The sequence below is a fragment of the Mus pahari genome, chromosome 21 (assembly GCF_900095145.1).
Source record: "Mus pahari chromosome 21, PAHARI_EIJ_v1.1, whole genome shotgun sequence".
Classification (NCBI taxonomy): domain Eukaryota; kingdom Metazoa; phylum Chordata; class Mammalia; order Rodentia; family Muridae; genus Mus; species Mus pahari.
The window spans coordinates 53,664,507-53,688,755 of NC_034610.1; the positions used below are offsets into that span (position 1 = coordinate 53,664,507).

Consider the following 24,249-nt stretch of genomic DNA (forward strand, 5'->3'; position numbering starts at 1 on the left):
CTAAGAGAACACAAATGCCAGCCCAGACTACTATACCCAGCAAAACTCTAAATTACCATAGATGAAGAAAACAAGCTATTCCATGACAAAGCCAAATGTATACAATATCTTTCCACAAATCCTGTGCTACAAAGGATAATAGATGGAAAACTCCAGCACAAGGAGGGAAACTATACCCTAAAAAAAGCAAGAAAATAATCTTCTTTCAACAAACCCAAAAGAGGATAGCCAGACAAACATAATTCCACCTCTAACAACAAAAATAACAGGAAGTAACAATCACTTTTCCTTAATATCACTTAACATCAACAGACTCAATTCTCCAATAAAAATACATAGAGTTACAAACTGAATACAAAAATAGAACCCAGCATTTTGCTGCATGCAGGAAACACACTTCAGTGACAGTGACAGACACTACCTCAGAGTAAAATGTTGGAAAACAATTTTCTAAGCAAATGGTCCCAAGAAAGAAGCTGGAGTAGCCATTCTAATACTGAATAAAATCAACTTTTAACCAAAAGTTGTCAAAAAAGACAAGAAAGGACACTTCATACCGGTCTAAGGCAAAATCTACCAAGATGAACTCTCAATTCTGAACATTTATGCTCCAAATGCAAGGCCACCCACATTCATAAAAGAAACTTTGCTAAAGCTCAAAGCACACATCGCACCCCACACAATAATAGTGGGAGACTTCAACACCTCACTCTCATCAATGGACAGATCATGGAAACATAAACTACACAGACACAGTGAAACTAACACAAGTTATGAATCCAATGGATCTAACAGAGAGCTACAGAACATTTCATGCTAAAACAAAAGAATATACCTTCTCAGTACCTCGTGGTACTTTCTCCAAAATCAACCATATAATCAGTCACAAAACAGGCCTCAACAGATACAAGAAGATTGAAATAATCCCATGTATCCTATCAGATCACCACCGGAGTAAGGCTGGTCTTAAATACTGACAAAAACAATGGAAAGCACACATACATATGGAAGCTGAACAATGCTCTACTCGATGATAACTTGGCCAAGGAAGAAATAAAGAAAAAAATTAAATGCTTTTTAGAATTTAGTGAAAATCAATACACATCATACCAAAATTTATGAGACACAAAGAAAGCAGTGAAAACTCATAAGTTCCTCCAAAAAGAAACTGGAGAGAGCTTACACTAGTAACTTGACAGCATACCTGAAAGCTCTAGAACAAAAAGAAGCAAATTCATCCAAGAGAAGTAGACAACAAGAAATAAACTCAGGGCTGAAAGCAACCAAATAGAAACAAAAAGAAATATACAAAGAATCAACAAAACCAGGAGCTGGTTCTTTGAGGAAATCAACAAGATAGATAAACCCTTAACCAGACTAATCATAGGGCACAGAGACAGTATCCAAATTAATAAAATCAAAAATGAAACAGGAGACATAACAATGAAATATATATTAAAATAATTATTCTTTGTTGAATATTAACAGTTGAAAATATTAAAATTATGTTCTACAAACAGACAAACAAACAAAGAGGATGGGCCTTGGTGACTAGCTTTAGGAATGTAAGCTAATGATTTTTAGCAAGGCAGAGGAAATGGTAAAGAAGGGCAAGGCCTGTCAGAGCCATGTTTACCACTCTCCCAGAATTCAGGAGGCAGAGGCAAGTATATCTCTGTGAGTTCAAGGCCAGCCTGGTCTACAGAGTGAATTTTAGGACATACAGGGCTAAACAGAGAAGCCCTGAACTTGAAAAACCAAAGAAGAAAGAGAAGAGAAGAGAAGAGAAGAGAAGAGAAGAGAAGAGAAGAGAAGAGAAGAGAAGAGAAGAGAGAAACTAACTCAATACTTGCTACTACGTGGATGAACTTTGAAAAATAGGCTTAGGAAAAAGAATTTAGACATCAAATGTGAGTCCACATATATGATGAGACAGATAAATATCTGGAATAAAATAGTGTTTTGATATAGTGTTAAGATCCATAAAAGCACATATTCCACTTGGGCATTACAAATATAGATTTTTTTATTAAGTTCCAAAATAACTCAAGCTAATTATAAATAGTCAGTGGACAAACCACTGCACCAGGACACGGATGATACTGGTTTCATGGGAATTTTAAGAATACAACTATAACATTTAAAAGAGGAAAAAAAAAAACCCTACAGTTCAAATTGTGCTCTAAAATGTATGGGTGGATAGACTTAGAAGACTGTGTAAGGACATCCTCATCCAGACATTCATAACATAACGGGGGAGTACAGAGGGCAATGGGAAACTGAGGGAACTGAGGTGTGAACCAGACTCTGGCTATCTGTCAGTCGCAAGACTGCTTTGGGCAAACAGTCAGAAAGAAGTCCTTACCCAAAGAGCTTTGACACAGGACTACACTTTTCCTCAAGAGAGTGCTCTCTGAGTACATATCATGGTGCATGTGTGGAGGCCATAGGACATCCTGTGGGATTGATCTCTCCTTCCACTATGTGGATCTCAGTGATCTAATTCAAGTCTAACGTAGTTTAATGGCCTGGCCACAGGCACCTTTACCTGCTGAGCTACGTACTGGCCTCTGAGAACTCTTCATACCAGTACTGGCTGGTTTTGTGTCAACTTGACACAGGCTGGAGTTATCACATAGAAAGGAGCTTCAGTTGAGAAAATGCCTCCGTGAGATCCAGCTGTAAGGCATTTTCTCAATTAGTGATCAAAGAGGGAGGTCCCCTTGTGGGTGATACCATCTCTGGGCTGGTAGTCTTGGGTTCGATAAGAGAGCAAGCTGAGCAAGCCAGGGGAAGCAAGTCAGTAAGTAACATCCCTCCATGGCCTCTGCATCAGCTCCTGCTTTCTGACCTGCTTGAGTTCCAGTCCTGACTTCCTTTGGTGATTAACAGCAATGCAGAAGTGTAAGCTGAATAAACCCTTTCCTCCCCAATTTGCTTCTTGGTCATGATGTTTGTGCAGGAATAGAAAGCCTGACTAAGACAATAACCCATGCCTAAAAAACTCAATAGGACCTTCCAGCTAATTTTGACCACCTGTGGAGGGTGTGATCTAAGCTGAGCACTCTTAAAGTGCCAAGGCTGCTGAGAGAGATCTCGGTGTGTTCTTATGTTAACTAGAAGTAAGATCTGAATGTGTGAGAGATACACAGGATCTGTAGTGTTGTCTGTGCATTAGCAAGACACTGCAAGAGAGCAGAGAAAGGAGTGTGTGTGTGTGTGTGTGTGTGTGTGTGTGTGTGTGTGTAAGAAGATTTGGAAAAGGGGCAAGCAAAAGGAGTGAATAGTGGAGGAGAAGTAGAACTGGGTGAGGGAAAATAGTAAAGATATACTTGCATGTCTTTCACTGTCTGAGGAACAGATGCTGCACAAGAGTCTCTGGATGTTGCGATTCTAACTTGGACTCTGGGCAATTATCTCTGAAGCATCCAGAAGTAAACCAGAAAGTATTAAAGGCCAGTGCACTGTCAAGGATGGAACCATGAGACCCAGTAACAAGAGCACAGTTTACAAAGGGATCTGGTGTTACCATCAGGATTCTGAAACCCAAAGTCTTAAAAATGAAACTTGCTAAAAAGCCTACTGCTGTGACAAAGAAGACAGGGAATTCTGAGAATGTTGTTGCTGGCAGTTTGCATTCAGGGAACATCGATCTAAAATCAGTGCTTATGGTTCCCTCGCTAATAAGAATAACAAGAATGCCCACTGTCAGATTTATAGAATATAGTGAATTGATAGATATATGTATGCACAGCCCAATAATCCCAGAACCCAGACAGAGCAAGGTACTTTACAATGGTCACTCTGGTACAGAAGCCTCTTGAACTAATACTGAGAGCTCTTGTAGTGAGGAATTTATATATATATAAGAAGCTTCAAATCAATTAGCCTGTTGCAGTTTACAGAAAGTAATTTTTTGATATTATACTTGACACACACAGTTTGTGAAACAGACTCTTGGGTCATTAAACCGTGTAAACTTAGCCTGTTATCCACTAAGGCCACCTTTGTTCTGCACCCTGACATGTCTGATCACTCAGTAGCCATACACAGAGCTAGCAAAGACAGCCAGAATATTCTGTTTGATGAGGCGCAGTGCGTATTTGCTGAAATACTTGGTCCTCTATTTTGAAATGAAATTATTTTGAAGGCAGGCACACAGAAACAAATACGACATGATCTCATCTGTATTTGATCCAAAAAGCAAAGAGGCAGAGTAAAATTGTTTTAAGTGGAGGCTGAAGAGGGAGATGAAGACAAGTGATCAAAGGGTACAAAATTATTTTAGATAAGAGTTAAGTTCTGATATTCCACTGGGTGATAATACTGAAATAAGAGACTAAGTGGTCTCACCACAAAGAAAAGCTAGGTGTGTGAGGTAGCACATATATAATACATCCCTACTGGACTACCACGCACTATTTACATGGATACATACATCATACTGTGCCCCACAGATATGATCACGTGGCAATAAACATAAAATGGAAACTTAAAGCAGGGTGTATTGGTTAACATCTACACACCCAACTCAGAAAGCTGGCCAGAAGGATTTTTAATTCCGGGTCAGCCTGGGGTACACAGCACGACTTGGCCTCAACAAAACATAATGTAAATAATTAAATAATAATACTGAAAGCAATGTACTGCTATTAATAAGATCTTACTAGGACACTGAGTTACCAGAGTACATCAGGTGTGGTGGAGCTCAAGGCTGTGCCCTAAGCTAGTGAGTGACAGCAGGAAGGCAAAGCCTTGCTTTTTCAGGGAACAAGAGCTTCCCGCCCTGTGAGCCAGATATGGAAGGGATGGAAGGTTGAATCTCTCCTATCCTCCTGCCTTACTCTGCTCCAGGAACCTTTCTGTAGACCTCTCCAAGAAAAGGCACCTTGGTCTTAGTTAGGGTAATGACCAAGGCAAGTCTTATAAAAAAACAAACAAACAAACAACAACAACAAAAAACCAGCATTTAATCAGGGCTGGCTTACAGGTTCAGAGGTTCAGTCCATTATCATCAAGGCAGGAGCATGGCAGCATCCAGGCAGGCATGGCACAGGCAGAGCTGAGAGTTCTATGTCTTCATCCAAAGGCTGCTAGTGGAAGATTGACTTCCAGGCAACTAGGGTGAGGGTCTTAAGCCCACACCCACAGTGACACACCTATTCCAACCAGGTCACACCTATTTCAACAAGGCCACACCTCCAAATGGTGCCACTCCCTGGTCCAAGAATATACAAACCATCACAACCTCTAAGCAGTGAGTCAACGGCTGAGAAGAGATCGTCAACAAAGGCCTGCCACAGACCTGTATATAGGATGGGCCTGGCATTTTCTCTAGGATGGGCTCCTACAACAGCCGCTAAAGTTCTAATTAAGCCCTAATTAACTGTAGCTTATTTCCCGACTCCCAGGGCCTTATTCTTGTGCAAAAGAGCCCAATTAGCTGCTCTCACAATTGAAATTTTCATTAAAATAATAAAGATTTTGAAGAATTCCTCTTAAGAAGGAGATTACGCCTGTGTTGTGGTTACTTTGGTTTTGTTTTTGCGACAAGGTCTGATTATGTAGCCCAAGCCAGCCTAGAACTCATCCCATAACCCAAGCTGACCTCCAGTTCTTCATCTTCTTTTCCCCAGACTCCTGAAAGCAAGAATAACAAGCATGTGCAACCACACCTGATTTGTGCCGTGGTTTTCAATACATTCCATCTGGTTCATAAGTGATTAACATTCACACAACATCTCCATACTAAGGAAAACAAGAAGCACATACTTAACACTAACTGCTATTGTGTATTAAGCAGTATAGGCACCCACTTTACCACTGCACACAACCAGCATTACAAAAACACCTTGGGAAAATGAATCCTTCTGCAGTGTATCCATTTATTATACTTTATTACAGGAAAGACAGCATAATTGCAATATGGGTCCTGTAGTGAACTAAAGATAGAAAGAGAAGATTGCTAAACATACCTGAACTAACTCTGCCTTTAGCTCTTCCTTCTCCTCCTCAGAGAGCATGCTAGAGAAGTCAGCACTGTCTATTGCATCCCCATCTCTTCCTTGTAGCGGTTCCGTCTCCAACAAGCCTTCAGGCAAAAGTGACAACGCATAAAATAAGGATGATGCATTCAGTCATTGTCCATTTCTGCAACCCTAAAGAATCCATATACTGATTTACCCTCACATTGAAAAGCAATCAAAATTCTGACCCCCCCACCCCCCAAAAAAACAACCAAAAACTAAACTAAAACCAAGAAAAAGCCCTCATCCTAAACTCCAAGAAAGCAAATACTGATAAGTCTAAAACAAAAGATACAATTTTTTTAAAAACATGAATGGAAAGGGGTATCCAAAATGTGAGCAAGGGGCTGGAAAGCCTTCCCAGTGGTTGATAACATGTATCGTTCTTGTGGAGGGCCTTAGTTCAGTCCCTGAGTCAGATATCTCACAGCTCCCTGTAAACTCCAGCTTGAGGGCATCCCATGCCCTCTTCTGGACTCCCAGGTGCCTGGACTCACACGTACACACCCTTCTCCAATGCATACTTATACAAATAATTTTGAAAATAAAATACACGATTTAAAAAATGTGAACAAAATAAGCTGTCATATAATTTGCCTGTGTCATATAAGTTCACCTTTCATTGTCTCATGGGTTCAGGGGGCAGAGTCTGTAGCCCACCCAGGGAGAGAGACATGATGTGAGACTTCAGATAAGCCTTCCTTCCCAGCAGCAGTCTCAAGGCAACTTGACTATTTTTCAATCTCAAGCTGAATGACAGACTACATAAATAAATATGAATGGAAGGATGGATGAATGGATGAATGCATAAAATTAAAACAAACCCTTTCACTGAGAACTTACAATCTTCAGTGGGCGGCATGTGACCTGACTGCTTAGATACACTTTGCTTACAAACACCCTGAGTCCAGAAAAGTATTTTCTATTTTCGATGTGGTAACATGCAGAGGCTGGAACAGCCATACTTCAAGGAAACACAGGAATACATGGTCCTCCAGAGAGGAAAAGGTGGGAAACACTTGGGGTTCTGATGCTGTCCTTGTACCACAGACTAACCCCATGATAACTCAATCTGCAACTTTTCATGTGATAAAGAGGTCTTCATGCTTAAGATGCTTAAAACCTGGGAGGGCCTTGAGCCATCTGGCTGACACTTTTACTGGCCTGTGGTGCCTGGAGAACCCAGAGCATACCCACAAATATGTTCAGAAACTTTACTTATTGTTGAAATGGTATATGGCAGAGCTACCATTTATACATTTGTAGTAACAGGACAGTCTTGTAATAACCATCTTGCCAATAATATTATCCCTGTGGAAACAATAATATACATATTCTACATGACCCACAGGACAAACTGAAAATCCCAGAAGACAACCAGTTCATATATAACAACCTTTGGAAAGTACAAGACTTCTCTAACAAGACACAGAGCAAAATATGTAAGAAAGATTAAGAATGTCTCTCTCCTAAACACTACCAGAGACAGAGAGGCAAGTCACATATCACAATGTATCTTCTATGTAAATGATTAATGAATGATCAGGTCCTAGAATATGCAGATCAATTTTATTTATTTATTTATTTATTTATATGGTTATTTATTTATTTATGAAAAATGGGGCTCAGCAGTCTTCACTGTCTTTTCTGTCCTAATTTCAAATTCTCCAGTCTCATACCCAGCCTTAGAGGAGCCTGTACTTCCTGTTCGACTGCACTCTCTGGGGACTCTGCCAAACCTCATGGCAGACCCAGCTTTCCTCCTTCCTGTGGACTATTTCACACAAGCACTTCTGGCCCAGTCCTAGTCTGTTATGTAAGGGTCTGATTCATAGAAATATATTCTTTCTGGGACCCCCAGGAGCCACACCTGCAGGGTCTTAGAAGTAATCCTTACCAAACAAGTCACAAGTTTCTAAGATCTAGAAAGGGAAACAGAAAACAAGGAACAAAAGACTCATTCAATATAGACAACACCATAAACCAACACATAGAATCACAATCACTCCAAATCCAGATGCCTAGACACCAGCACAAAACCATAATCATTTACACCCAAGACATATGTCTCCAGTAACCCTACTACAGTAGGCCCTGAGAAATGCAGTATAGCTGAAGCACAAGACAAGGACATCAAAATAGCTATTAAGGATATGTTCACTTGCCAGATCCCTATCAATTACTCACCAGATCCCTATCAATTACTGTAATAGACCCAAGCCTACTTACTTTATATAATTAGATTGGGGGAGGGGATAATAAATTCCAGCTGCAGGCTTGGTTTGGTTTTAACAGGCTGTCAACCCAAACTGGCTGTTAGCATACCAAGGATGTGGATCTCTCATCTCCCAGAAGCTGAGATTACAGGTGTGTCAGTAATGTGCATTAAAACTAAAGGTTCATGTTTGCTTAGTCCCCAGTTGAGGAGGAAATAATACTTCTAGCACCATGCCTGTGGGCTGTAGTTAATTCTGGGTAAGATGGATTAACCTTCAAATTGTAAACAATTGTTAGATGCTCTTGGGCTTCTTTGGTTGTGGTATCTAAGTAGAACCAACATGGCTAGGTAAGTTTCCCTGTTGGGCTGGCATAGAAGAAAGTGCCCAGGGCAGAGATGCCTATCTCAGGTCTCCAGGCACCATTGCTGGCTTGTCAAGCACAGTTGACTTCATTTTTCCTTCTGGTATGTGTAATATGTATGAGTACTTTTGGGACCCAGATGAAGATATCAGATCCCCTGGAACTGGACAACATGAGCTGCCATGTGGATGCTATTTGAACCAAGGTGCTATGGAAAAGCAACCAGTGCTCTTTAGCCACTGAGCCATCTCATCTTCCCAGCCCCCAAACTTTTAAACCTAATATTTCAATAAAGTCTTATTCTCTTAAAGAAAAAAAAAAGGATATGTTCAAAGATATGTTAGAAGATATGATAATCCTTTAATGAAGTCTATAAAAACATGACCAGTGGAATAAAATGATGAGAAAGATGAAAATACTAAAGAAGGAATAGAATCAGAAAGACAAAACAAAAAACACGAGGAAAAATTCGAAATAAAAACTTGAAGAAGCCAAACAAAAAACTCATAGGCAAGACTAACCATAAGAATATAAGAGATGAAGGATTCAATATACAGAAATCCATCAACATAATCCACTAAATAAGCAAACTCAAAGAAAAAAATCACTTGATCAAATCATTAGATGGTGAAAAGGCCTTTGACAAAATACAATACTTCCTTGTGTTAAAAGTATTGGAGAGATCAGGAATTCAAGGTCCATACCTCAACATAATAAAAGCAACATACAGCAAACCAATAGCCAACATCAAACTAAATGGAGAGAAACTTGAAGCAATCCCACTAAAATCAGGGACAAGACAAGGCTGCCCACCCTCTCCCTATCTATTCAATAGTTCTTGAAGTTCTAGCCAGAGCAATTAAACAACAAAAGGAGGTCAAAGGGATACAAGCTGGAAAGGAGGAAGTTAAGATATCACTATTTGCAGATGATATGATAGAATACATAAGTGACCTGAAAAATTCCACCAGAGAACTCCTAAACCTGATAAACAACTTCAGCAAAGTGGTTGGATACAAAATTAACTCAAACAAATTAGTAGCCTTCCTCTACTCAAAGGATAAACTGGCAGAAAGAAATTAGGCAAACTATGCCCTTCAGCATAGTCACAAATAATATTACATACTTTGGTTCGACTCTAACCAAGCAAGTAAAAGATCTGTATGACAAGAATGTCAAGTCTCTGAAGAAATAAATTGAAGAAGTTCTCAGAAAATGAAAAGATCTCCCATGCTCATGGATTGGCAGGATTAATATAGTAAAAATGGCCACCTTGCAAAAAGCAATCTACAGATTCAATGCAATCAATCCCCAACAAAATTCAATTCAAATCAATTCTTTGTAGAGTTAGAGAGCAATTCTCAAATTCATTTGGAATGACAAAAAAAACAAACAAACAAAAAAAACAAAAACAGGATAGCAAAAAATATTCTCAACAATAAAAGAACATCTGGGGGAATCACCATCCCTGACCTCAAGTTGTACTGCAGAGCAATAGTGATTAAAACCTGCATGGTATTGGTTTAGTGATAGGCAGGTAGAGCAATGGAATAGAACTGAGACCCCTTCCCTCTTTCTCACCCTTCATTCCTCATATCCCAACCATCCCTAACTATATATTCTAGTTCTTCTTCCTAAGAGATCAATCCTTCCCCCCCCACTCCCTTACTCTATAACTAATCACCGAGATTATATGGATTAAAACCTGCTTATCAATGACTTAACGACTAACATCCACATATAAGTAAGTGCATACCATACTTGTTTTGGGGGGTTGTGTTACCTCATTCAGATTGTTCTTCCTAGTTCTACCGATTTACCTGCAAATTTCATAATTCCTTTTTTAGCCTCTAAGCCATATTCCATTGTGTAACTGTAGCACATTTTCTTTATCCATTCTTCAGTTGATAGACATCTAGGTTGTTTCGAGTTTTTGGCTACTATGAATAAAGCTGCATTGAATTTTCTGGTGAACTAGGGGTGGGGATAGGAACAAGAGAGATTGGATAGAGAAGGGAGAGATGACAGACATCTAGGTTGTTTCAATATAGATAGAGCAGTGATGAACACAGATGAACAAGTGTCTCTGTTGTAGAATGAAGCATTCTATGGGTATATGTTCAAGAGTGATATTCTTGCCTCTTGAGATAGATCTATTTTTAGCTTCCTAAAGAGCTGCCACACTAATTTCATACTGACTATACAAGTTTGCTCTCCTAAGACATTTTTAAAAAACAAGAAGACATCAGATGATGGGAAGATCTTGACCATGCTTGTGGATCAGTAGGATTGATATAGTGAAAATTTCCACCTTACCAAAAGCAATCTACATCCCCTATCCAAATTCCAAAACAGTTCTTTATAGAAATTAAATGACAATTTTCAACTTCATTTGAAAACACACACACACACAAACACACACACACAAACACACACACACACACACTAGCTAAAAAAATTTTTCAGAATAATGGAGAACTGCTGGAAATATCATCAATCCTGATCTCAAACTATACTACAGAGCTATAGTATTGGAACAAAAACAGACATGTTGATCAATTGAATAGAATTGAAGACCCAGCCATAAGTCCACACACCTATGGACACCTGCTTTTTGATAAGGAAGTCAGAATACATACTTGAAAAAAGACATCTTCAACAAATGATGCTGGCCAAATAAATGTCTGCATCTAGAAGAATGCAAACAGATCAAAATCTACCACCCCGTACAAAACTAAGCTCCAAATGGATCAAAGCCTCGAGAGAAGGCCAGATACACTGAATCTGATAGAAGAGAAACTAAGGAATGCTTTGAACTCATTGCCACAAGAAAACTCTTTCTGAATAGAGCATTAAATCAACAATTAATAAAATTAATAAAATGAATCTCATCAAACTGAAAAGTTTCTGCATGGCAAAGGATAACATCATTTGTAGAAAGCAACAGGCTACAGAATGAGAAAGATATTTCTCTTTTCTACAATAACTCTTCAGCTGGGTCAGGATTCATTTATATGTGTGACTGAAATGTAACATCTCAGGTTAGTTTTTGGTATTTCAAAAGCAGGCATATGGCCATCTGACTGCTGTGTTACAGTTTATTTGGATTCCAAAATTCTCACACAACCAACAGCACTCTATTTATTCTATTGATGTTACTACATAAATGTAGCATATAGGTAACTATTATATATATGCTAGACAACTACACATCTGATAGAGGTCTAATATTCAAGTTATATAAAGAAGTAAATAACAAGCAAACAAATATAATCTGGATATCAAAAAATCAAATAACACAATTAAAACATGGGTACATATCTAAACAGTGAGTTCTCAAAAGATGAAACACAAACACCTGACACTTTAAAAAATGTTCAGCATCCTTAGTCAGCAGGGAAACGCAAATCAAAACTGCTTTGAGATTTCATCTTAAGCCAGTCACAGTGGTCAAGGTCAAATAACAGCTCATGTTGGAGAAGATAAGGTGTCATGGGAACATTCATCAATTGCTGGTGGGACTACAGTCTTGAAATAAAAACAAAACAAACAAAAATATCCATGCATACATATTACATGTATATGGTTACACACGTTAGATGTGTATACTTATATACGTGTTACATGTGTGTAGTTACATATATGCTACACGTATGTAGTAGCATCAATAGAATAGAGTGCTGTTGGTCGTGTGAGAACTTAGGGATCCAAATAAACGGTAAAGAAGAAGTCAAATGGTTGTATGCCTGCTTTTGAAATACCAAAAACTAGCCTGAAATATTACATTTCAGTCACACATATAAATGAATCCTGATCCAGCTGAAGAGTTATTGTTTTGGTCCCACAATGCCGAGTTAATGGCCCAAATTAAGGTTAGTCTAGCTACAAAGCCTACTTTACACTTGTTTGTGCTCCAACAGATCATAGATATGGTAGATGTTGGAGTGGGCCAACTCAAAGTGGGTTAGTAAGTCCACTAGCTTTCCTACACCTGCACCACCAGAGTGAGCTCTCCAGCACCGCTCTGGCTAGCTCACCCACTGCCACAGGGCCTGCTCTCCTGAGTGCTACAGCTAGTTATGGATAGGACCAGCTCTCCAGCTCTCCTACCTGTTGCAGGCAGCAAGGGATGAGGGGAGGGAAGTAACTAAATTAATTAATGAAGACAGAGGTTTATGTCTTATGGTCCTAGAGGCTGAGAAATCAAAAGTCAATGACGCTCACATCTGGAAAGCATACTTCTGGCAGCATTATCCCATGAGATAGTGGGGGCAGGAAAGCTGAATTCACTAACACATGTACTAAACTTCTTCAGCAATAGCAGTGTGTGATGTCAGAGCCCTTGTGTCCTTACCACTTCTCAGTCCTATGGTACTAGAATTAGTACTATTACTACTATGACAACCTCAGGAGACCAGTACTTTCATGTATCTGCTGGAATAGGAGCCATCAATGTGTTGGTAGTTTTAAATCAAGAGATGAGATTTAGGTTAAAGTGTCACCTTCAACACTGTGAGGAAATTGGCTATTAGCATTTTCATATTCTCACAGTATCTTTTCAACCACCCCTGTGGATTTGGTACTGATTTTGTGGCTTCCACTGACTGAAGCTCTACAGACAGTAGATTCTATGTTATGTTGAGATGATCATAAACTGTTTTTGAAACAGTGATACATTGTTAGCAAAAATTAGGGAATTGCAGATTTCATTGAAATACAAAATAACCTTGTACTATACTAGTGAAGTGAATATATCCAGCTATATAACCAAGTAAGGGAAGAAAGGTATAGTCTCTTAGAGAAAGCACAAAATTGTCCCAATAAAAGAAGGAATAAAATAAAACAGCTTAAATGAAAACTTACCATGTCATAAATAATAGATTTCAGACTGTAATATTTATTACATAATTATATTTTCTTCATAACAGTGGTAAAAAAAATCTCAAAATATGTTTATTATCAAGATAATCTCATCACTATTAGGATTTATGGTTGCCTTTAAATGTGCAAAGAATCTAATATAAAGTGATGCGTGGAAATTAAAGATATAAAACATGTTTATTTATTAGTACCCTACACTCTGCACATTTACTTAATTTGTCCCTCAGACTGGAGTGTTATTTTTCATGGACCTCCATAACTCAACTGCTCTTCTTTCATCTGCTCATAGTTCTTATCTAATCTGCTACTGTATTGTGTTTACTATTGCCCTGGAGTTCTGGCAGAGGCTTCAAATGCCAGAAGAGGTACAATGGTTACCTTTATCCTCACATCCTGAATTCAAGGCTTGAAACCTGATACAGAAAATGCCAAGAGATTTTAAAACTGGTACTTCTGAAGCTGAGAATTACTCACTCTGGCCTTTGAGACTGGGGTCAGGGTCGGGCAGGGAGACAGGGTTATATGGGGAATTTCCACACACACATAAGTAGCCAGAATAAATAAACCACAGCCTTGCCTCTCAGAAATCTTCAATAATATCACCACATCTTTTCCACACACTGTACAGTGTTCACACTCTTCCTTCCCATCGAGATATCAGAGTGCCTTTTAATTGACAGTGTCTTAATTGACAGCATTCTAGTCTTTCTTAGTGTGTAGAAAGTGATAGATATCTTAACATCTTTGACATTTTAGGTCTTAAAAATCATGTGGCAATGATGGGGCACTCTTTGTGGAGTTATATGTTCCAGAGACTTAGTATTTGCATGTGACCAATGCACTTCTCCCTGATACATCAATCTCTGTATAACCTATAAAATATAACACACTGTAAGTTTTTATATTGAATCATTGAGGGAATAATAAAGTGGATGGTTTTACATGTTCAGAACAATTAAAAATATCTTAAATACAGTTTGTATCATTTACTTTTTTTCTGGGATGAAACATCATGCCCAATGTGACATATAAGAGGAGTTATTTAGGCTATGGTTCTAGAGGGATTAGAATCCATCAACACCATAGCAAGCAAGCATGGTGGGTGGAGCGCAAGGTGAAAACTCACATCCTGAGCCTCAAGTATGAGGCAGAGAAAGAAAACTAGAATGGTGAGAATCTTTAAACTCTGAAAGCTAGACTCTACTGACTTCTTCCTCCAGCAAAGCCACACCTCCTAACCCTCCCCCAAACAGTTCCAAGGACATGGGGACCAAGCGTTCAAATACAGGAACCCATGCAAAATATTCTCATTTAAACCACCACACAGATGGCTGAATCCATAAGAAACAAGCAGACATAGAGGGCAAACTATCTAAATCCACGCCTGTATTGCAAAATGAAAGCACACTGTTCTATAATTTGTTCTTTCCATATAACTTTCTTCTCTCATTCTTAATTATCTTGCTCAAAAACTGACCATATCAGTGGTGCTCAGTTGGTCCTACAACTTAAAGCTGACTTTTCTCAACCTTATTGTTGAGTTCACAACAATATATTCATCTGTTTGCTGTGGCTTTTTTTAGGTATCTCTTTGGACCTCTAATAAGTCCTGAATGAGAATTGACTCAGTTCCACAGATTTCATCATAACATTTTAATTAGTGGTTTATTGAGTGACTACAAGTCAACAGAGTGACTGGAAAGTGTCTATGTCCAGGGAACACACTGCTGCAAAACAAACTACTTTTCAACTTTGTACCATAATATTTGAAACCTGCCTTTTCATCTGAAACATAGGGATAATAATGTTATTCATGAGGGTAGCTTATGAGGGATTACAGGTTTGCCAAAGGTCCAGTGCTGTGCCTGGCACATGATAATCAGTAAGTACATTGGTTCCAATTTTTTATAATAAAAAATATATTATTTTTATTTCAATCTTTGTAAAAAGTTCGGGTGTTGTAAGAGTAAAAATGGAGCTATTACTATGACTTCAAGTTACAAAAAAAAAAAAAATTTTTTTTTTTTTACTATGGAGATAGGCTACTAACATATTGTCTCTAATTTTTTTTACTATGGAGATAGGCTACTAACATATTGTCTCTAAGTAAAAGCATTACATAGTAGGATTGATGAATTAATTCACAAACCAGTGCCCTAATCCATCACACTGTGCTTTATCATATCTGATCCTTAGAAGGGTGCTCTTTGTTCATTGGGTATTACCCTTCCTGGTCGTTCATTGCTTCCAGAACTAGATGGATATTCAAGTAGCCTGTGGTATCCATGCTTGGAACTCTGAACTAAGGTGGAAAGGCTATGTAAACAAGGTTGACTTTGGGACCAGGACAATGCTAGAACTCTCCTCTTGTGGGAATCTCCTGCAGAGCTGCCTTGTGGCCTGCCCTTAGAACAAAACATTAGAGAAAACCAAGCTCACAGGCTGCTCCTTTCATTGGATGCACTTACTCTTCCTTGTCTAACTTCTAAGGGTCTGAGGGTTTTTTTTTCCTTTATCCTTAAAATAAACTTCACAGTTTTCATTTGAGCTAGTCACAAAGACTTAAAAATAAAAAAAATAAAAAAAGAAAGAAAGGAAGGAAGGCAACATTGAGTTAAAAACAGAGGCATGGCATCACAGAATCTAGGAAAGAAAAAGAAACATAATCTTGAACTTCTTTCTGTATTTAGCTCTTTAATACCAATATCTAGCCATGACCTCAAATTATATTAATTAAACAGGCAACAAATTGGCTTTTCCACATGCCCTGAGGAGGCGTTTAGCCATTTTTAAGACTTTAAGATCTTTTCTAATATAATGCCCTATTTGCCTAAACTACCCTTGAACAACAAACAATATTTTCCTCTCCCTGAGTCCATCTATCCCCCTTGACTTTGCATGGGATAAGCAGTCAGTTACTGCCCTGTCCCACAGTCCCCAGGGAAGCAACATTCCAGGCATTTTAATTTTCAAAGACAGACGGGGCTACAGTCACTGGTCTGTGGTCACCACGGGAACTGTGAAGGAAGATCTTACCATTAAGGATTTCAGCGGTATATCTGGAAACATCTAATTCATGCATAGTAGAGAAAGCTCAGTGTGGAGGATAGAAAGCCAATGGCCCCCATAAGCTCATATATTTATATGCTAAGTTCACAGTTAGTGGAACTGTTTGGAAGGGAATAGAAAGTGTGGCCTTATTGGAGGAGATAAATAACTAGGTTGGACTTTGAGTTTCAAAAGCCTACACCATTCCTAGTCTGTCTCTATCTTTCTATATCTCTCTCTGCCTCTAAATTGTAGATAAGATGTAAGCTCTAAGCTACTGCTCCAGTAACATGCCTACCTACCTACTGCCATGTTTTTCATCATGATGGTCATGGACTCACTCTCTGAAGCTGTACATAAGCCCCCAATTAAATGCCATCTTTTATAAGTTAAGACAACTTATGGTGTTGCTACACAGCAGTAGAGAAATAACCAAGACATCGAGGTATTCTTACTAACTCAGAATGGAGGCAAAAACTTTTACAACCATTCTGACTGCTTGAGAGACCAACCAAGAAGTTACAGGACAGATTTCTTGGGAGTTTCTCTGGGGAGTCTCTATTTGGGAAAATTGATACAGATTTCACCAATGGGGACTTTTCCTTAGGAATTGTGGTTCTTCTTTACTTGTTCTAAAATACAGAATGTGAATACTCTCTATACCATTTTGTTGTTGTTGTTTGTTTGTTTATTTTTCAAGACAGGGTTTCTCTGGCTGTCCTGGAACTCATTCTGTAGACCAGGCTGGCCTCGAACTCAGAAATCCACCTGCCTCTACCTCCCAAGTGCTGGGATTAAAGGCGTGAGCCACCACTACCTGGCTCTCTATACCATTTTTGAGGACTCAGCTTATCATGTCTTCCCATTCATAGTGGGGTCCACTTGATAGCACAGGCCAAGTAAAAAAACAAGGGTTCAACTTTGGTTATCTTACTCTAAGTGACAGCGTATACGTTGAAGTTGTTGCCAGGAGTCATTCAGGATTAAACCTTGAAGCTCAGGTCCTAAAACAAATTGGGCTCTTTTTCTAAGAAACTAATTAGCTACAAGCAGATCACGTCTGATTATAGTAGCCTAAAATTGTTTGTAGAAAATTCATAAATAAAGTTCTCTGAGCAGTATCATAATCACACAGCACCTGTACCTCTCTCGAGCCATGGATCCTTTCTTCCTTAAGCTGTGTGCAATTGATTTCACAACTGGCACCCCTCTCCAGATTATAAACACCTAAAGAGCAGAAACCTGCTTTCCTGCTCAAGCACCACTACACTTTAGTTTAGCATGGTGATCTGTCCTCGAGTGACAATAAAAGAAAGTAGTGGACTATAGTTCCCAGCAGCAGCTTCATCCACTAATGGTAAAAGGTCTCCAAACACAGTAACCTAAGATCCATAACTAGATGTCACATGGAGACAATAGGTGCCTGTAGAAATTCAAGATACCCACAAAGGTGAACTCCCTCTTCCACCAGTCCTTTCTGCGACCTGCTGGACTCTCCCATGAGAATGGTTTCTGCCATCTTACTGAGAGTGATAGGCGATGGTAGCTTTCTTCTCTTCCCTAGGTTTCCCATTCTTTTCTTATAAAGACATAGAAGTCTATCATATCGCTATCAGATTGTACTTCATGGTTCTCTACTGACAATGCACTGCCTGGAGAAAAGTTAGTCAGAGACCCCAAAGACCCCAGTCTGTCAACTGCAAAAAAAAAAGCAGCATGACAGTTTTTGTTCTTAAACTTTAGGGGAGAGAGTGTTTTCTCTGAACCATGCCCAATTTATACATATATCCGTATACATATATCCATATATACATATATATCCATATATATATTCTAAAATTTAGGTGAAGAATATTTTCTAGTTGAAACTACATTGAAAAGTTTATAAGTTGACTGGAGCAACTGCTAGAAGTGGCTCATTTACTTTCAAAGGAACAAGTGAATAAAACATTTTGTTTGTTTCTAACCACATGGTAGCATACACCATATCATGTCTTATCCTCCCCAGAAACACACTAGGCAGGAGGCACAATGACTAAACAAAGTTCTGAGATTTTACCAAGACTGCATGCTAACAAGTTGCTCTGGTTCAATTTCCAGGCTGTTGGCAGAAGTTCCAGGACTCATTGGTCTGAGGCTCATGGCTGAATGAGAATCATGAACATCACATTTGGGTTGGTTTCCTTTACCGCCAAGTCCTGTGGAGGGAGATACCAGGACCCTGTGTACACAGTGCATTTGAACTCATTTGAAGAACCCTGAGCTCAGAGAATCTGAATCCTTCCTATTAGGCATGAAGCAAAGCTATCTGTTGTTTCCTCTGGAAGAAGACATGGTCTGTATTATGCTAGATGGAAAGTGAAGCTGATGTCTACTGCCCCAGAAAATTCTCTTTCTCTCTCTTCCCTGACTGTTGTTATTCTTGAAAAGGGAGACCAGAAAAAATAAACAAAACAAAACAAAAAACAAAATGAACAATAAAACAAAAACAACTCACCAATGTCTCTGCTTGCATAATTTACAGAAAAGCAAGCAATATTTGGCCCATGAGAATGGCCTGCCACAGATTATCATCTGGCCGGGCTAAGAACAGAACATGTCACTGTATTAAGACTCAGTTTTTATTTTTCTGTAATAACAACTGGCCCAGTAGGTCAGGATTCCCCAGGGAAACTGCATACTAGAGAGAACCCATTTTCTGTTATAAGCTGTCATCTGTGGCTGCCTAGGGTTACAAATTTTATTTCACAATTTGAAAACTATTATTTCATTCTATCTTCCTCACTCTTTTCCTCCCTTCCTATCTCTCTTGCTCCTTTCTTAACTCCCTTCAAACCCTACCCCCTCCCTCCCTCTCTTTTGATGATGCATGGGATCACACCTGGGCCTCATGCATGTAATTAGTCTACCAACTGATCACAGGCCCTACAGCATACTCTCAAATAAATCCTAATACCTACTTTCTTGTAAAAGCTATGCAATTAAGATGATTGAACACGAAGGTAAGTTCCAATTTAAGTTCCAATAGGCAACTGAATACGGGCACAGATCAGCTTATGGGTGGAAATTTCCAATAACAAATGTCCCTGGAGACTGCCTTGCCTAGCTGAGCAAATATCACATGATAAATTCTTCATGGGTCACTTACAACAAAACACAGGAAAATGAAGGGACAAATGTAGAGTTAGTTATCTATCAAGAACTGTGGATAGTAAAGGGAATTGGACAGTGTTACAATATTCTCACATGTAATATTTGTATTTCACCTATATAACTCATTATATTTTTCTTTCTTTACAATACAAAGTTCCTTATTCGTTGTAGCTCTTAGTATTTATTAAATATTTGCAGAATAACCTAATTAGCCAATCACCGATTTGCACATGTGCTTTTCAAATTCATACAATACCTAGCATGGGTGTTGGTGTCTTGCTTTTGCAATTTTGATGATGCAATGATCAAGGCTGAGGTCTGTTTTGACCAGATGCTCATTAACAATAACAAGTCATGACAGATAATAAGTGATAAGGAAGGGCTAAGCAGTGTAAATCAACAGGCAGTGAACATCAGACTATCAGCTCTGTCACTGCCTTCACGCTCTTTGAGCATCTTGCCCATCTAGGGTCACATGCCAAAGGCTGGTTTTCATTCTATAAATACTCTATAAAAAATATTGTATCTTCATTTTATATATATATATATATATATATATATATATATATATATGAGAGACTATATAATATACATAACATATGATATTAATATATATTATAAATGAATATGTAAATGTATATAAATGTGTAAATGAATATAAATGTATACTACTAATCATTTTTAATATATAAAACCAAAGTCCTCCCTCACCCTTGGGAAAGCTTCAGGTAAGTAAGAATATTAACATTAAACTGAACACCACATGACAACCCTGGGATTTTAATTCCATTCAGTAACAGGAGATAGGCACAGCAAGGTCTTATCTAGGATTCTAACAAGACACGTCCTAGTATTTATCTGGAACCATTTGCATTAGAATCACTGTATATCTTAAGACCACAATGTATTAAGCTTTCAACCCTTATTTATCATTTATGTCAATGATAATCTATCCATTTCTTTTAAAAGTTTTAATTGACTGTGAAAACTGTTGACTTAAAAAAAAATAAAGTTTTACAATGAGGTCAAGGGAACAAGTATAGAAGAATCAAATTTTCTAAAAATGAAAAAAACAAAAGTCAGAACAGATGATTTTCAGTTTCTTACAGGTAGTGTGATGGTGTGTTCTTCCAGGAATTGCCTCTGAACTTCACTCTGGTGAGACTGACTTGACACACAACCAGTGGACACTCCTGAACTCTAGCTTTTATTCCTGATGTGAGGTCACATGACCTTGTCTGCTGATGTTAGTATTTCAACAACCACACTCAAAACCAGGAAGACACACTGAATCAGTTTTCATTAAGAGGTATTATAAAATATTTATCAAAAACCCAAGCTTCTCTAATCTCCCACATTTCAAAGGCAAGATTAAGTCATTTTAGACATTGTTTTTTGGTTTTAAAGTATTATTTGCTGTTCTGGAAAGAAATCTTTGACATCCATAAAAATAGAAGCACACTGTATTAAACTACAAATCAGACCAAAACAACCCGAGAATAAAGTCATAAGAACACAGCAGCCACAAGTTGATGACTAAAATGTAAATACACAAGTGTAGAAAAAATATTTAATGCTCCTGGAGGATAGACTCTAGGAACTTCCTTCTGAATGAACCCTCACATTGCCTGGGGAAAGGTTATAAACTATTGCAGGAATGAGTACTGAGGAATGCAGAACAGATGACCCAGAGAAGCCTGTACATCATCTTCCTTCTCTCTACACCCCACCCTCATTTCACAAAACCCAACCTCCACAGTCAATCAGCTCATGGGGCTGGAGGAGTGGCTCTGTAATAAGAGTGCTTGCTATGTGAGCTTGAGAGCCAAAGCTCAAATCTTTAGCAGCCATGTGACAGTTTGAGCTTGGCTGTCTCTGTGCCTCTTAACTCTCCACTGTGGGAGTGGAGCGAGGAGTCTCATTCACAACTGCTGGCTGCCAGTCTAGCTCTAGTTTCAACAAGAGACCGAGTCTCAAGGTGATGGAGCTAAACTCCCATAATCCTTATTTGGCCTCTGCACACACACACATACACACACACATTTGAGACTTCACCAACACATCCACAGTCACATACAGGCATATACCACACACGCACACGCACATGCACACGCACACACACACACAAACACACAGACAAAAACACTTGCCCCCCAAACATACCTCTACCAGCGGATCATTTCCCATCAAAGCTAGAAAGGGAAGCCAAGCCTGAAAGAAGATAAACCTCTGATTTCAACAAGCTTTGTAATTTTACCACAAGCAAATATTTATATTCTAAATGTCTCCAGGGCAATAAATTTTTCTTTTAATTCAAACTCACTAATAAAAGCTAGCATCTATTCTATTGAAAAAGAAATCCCTTCTTGTCTTCCTCATTTTTCAAATTACCAAAAGTAGACTTCAGAACTGATCTTTCCACTTATATATTTGATGATAAGAGTTTTTCCAAGATAACCAGTCAATAGAAATGGGCTCTGAGTATCGCTTTATCACCTACATCCCCCGAGGGAACGAGGCAGAGACAAGCCTATGCATGGACTGGCTACATTCCACCCTAGGCCATTCCTTGAATGCTCTCTCACCTTTTTAACTGTGGGGTCAACCCAGTTCAGGAAAAACAATAACAGCATTTCACTGCCAAGGGAAGATAGCCATTGTAAGCATAAGGCAGAATAAAATGTCACTTTCTTCCATGGTAAAATTAAGGAAAGGAATAGGTAGCAAGAGAGACCTTCTTAGATGGGCCAGGCTCTGTAAAACTCTAGTTCTTAAGCAATGGCATGGCTGGGAAAAGATTAGGAAGCAAAGAATTCCCAGATGATGGGTGCTATTGAGCATGTCCACGTGCTAATTCCTTTCAACCCTTTTAATCTGCACAGGAAAACCAATGTGAAAGGACATGAGAATATACATTTCTACACTGTGAAATGTTTTGCAAGAATAAAACATGCAAGAATTAGAAAAGTTTACGGCAAGTCTTAGATAGGAGAATGCAATAGACAAGAGACAAAAGACAATCAACTGACTGGAATGTTAACACCAAAAAATAAGTGAATTTACATCTAAGCCATCATCAAATGTCCAAAGCAGGACAACAGGTTGTACTGAAAAGGCTCTGTGCATCATCTGCTTCTGCACTGTGACAGGGCTCAAAGAGCCTTTGATCTAACATTCCTACTTTTGAAAAATGAATCTGTAAGAAAAAAGGGAATAGATGTAAGAAGAGAGTATAAAATATTAAAATACTGCCCGTAACTATGAAAGAAGTACAAAATTAAACCAAGCACAGTAAACTATCATTGGTTATTATTTTTTCAGTTACTGAAAATAATGTATTGAGGGGCTGGAGGAACAGCTCAGTGGTGAAGAGCACTGGTTGCTCCTCCAGAGGACCCTGGTTCAATTACCAGCACCCACGTGGCAACTCACAACTGTGTAATCCTAGTTCCAGAAGATCTGGAGCCTTCACACAGACAAACATACAGGAAAAGCATCAATGCATATGTATCATCAATATATATGTATTTTTTTACTGGACGCAAAAGGGGGAGTTACTGGGTTGTTTGCATATGACCTATTTCTGGGAGGAATGAAAATACCTTTGATGTGTAAACATGACTGTCTGTAATTACTAATCTGTATGAAAACAAGGAAGGTTAGTGTTGGAACCCCTAAATTACTGATACTAGAGAGACTGCAGTGTTGTGTACAGTTTGCCTCTGCGTACCCCCGCCCCCACCAGAAGCTCCTGTCCTCCCTCCAACCCAGAAACCAAGAAACACAGACAGCTGGTTTCTGTGCTGCATCCTCCTGTAGCAGCCTGGGGCTCCCTCCCCCTCCCCTTCCCCTAGCCTTAGAAGGCACTGCCCATAAAACTCCCTCTTAATGAGGACATGAGGACATTCTGAGGAGACAGCAGGAGACATCCTCCCCACTTTTGTGTCTCCAAAAACTCCAGGTGCCTGTCCTAGAGACTAGGGCCCTGTATTTAAATCATGGAGAAAAGGTAATCAGTGGTCAGGTCACAGATAGTTACAACTAGTCATAAAATTAGTCTCTGAACAGACACCTATTAACCCGCCCTCCTACATCAGTACCATTCCACCAAATGATTACAGCCTTCTACTCCCCTTTTTCTGTGAACATTCAGGGGATTCCTAACTATATTGTATATAAACCCAGTATTTTCTGGATTCAGGGTCGATTGCCAGCATTCACTTGGTGAGTGCAAGGTGGGTGATCCAGAGTTCAAACTTGAAACAATGACTCTCTAGCAAGTTGCACCAGACTTTGCAATTCTTGGGCTCCTCTGGGTTTCCCGTGGACTCAGGGCACAACAGTTAGAAAAAAATGCACAGTAAATAACTAAATCTTGGCAACAGCAAAAGGTGATGTTGGAAGGAAGAAGAAAACCCTAACCCTATTATGACTTGCTATAATAGGTACACAATTATTAACCTTTTGTGTGTATTTTAAATGAAAGTTTTAACATAAATGAATAAATAAGAAAAGATTTTAGGTAACAGTTTCAGAGGTAGACATGAGATGCTATAGTCAA

At 38.8% G+C, this 24,249-nt stretch overlaps 1 protein-coding gene across 4 annotated transcripts in view; it reads right to left on the minus strand.

The window, feature by feature from the left end:
• Positions 1-24,249, minus strand: part of Tpd52l1 (TPD52 like 1) — a 103,335-nt gene that overhangs the window by 32,445 nt on the left and 46,641 nt on the right. For all 4 annotated transcript variants that reach the window (XM_029533176.1, XM_021221398.2, XM_021221397.2 and 1 more), the window contains exon 2: positions 5,976-6,091. In XM_029533176.1, coding sequence (XP_029389036.1) covers positions 5,976-6,091 — 116 coding nt within the window. The remainder of the gene's footprint in view (positions 1-5,975; positions 6,092-24,249) is intronic.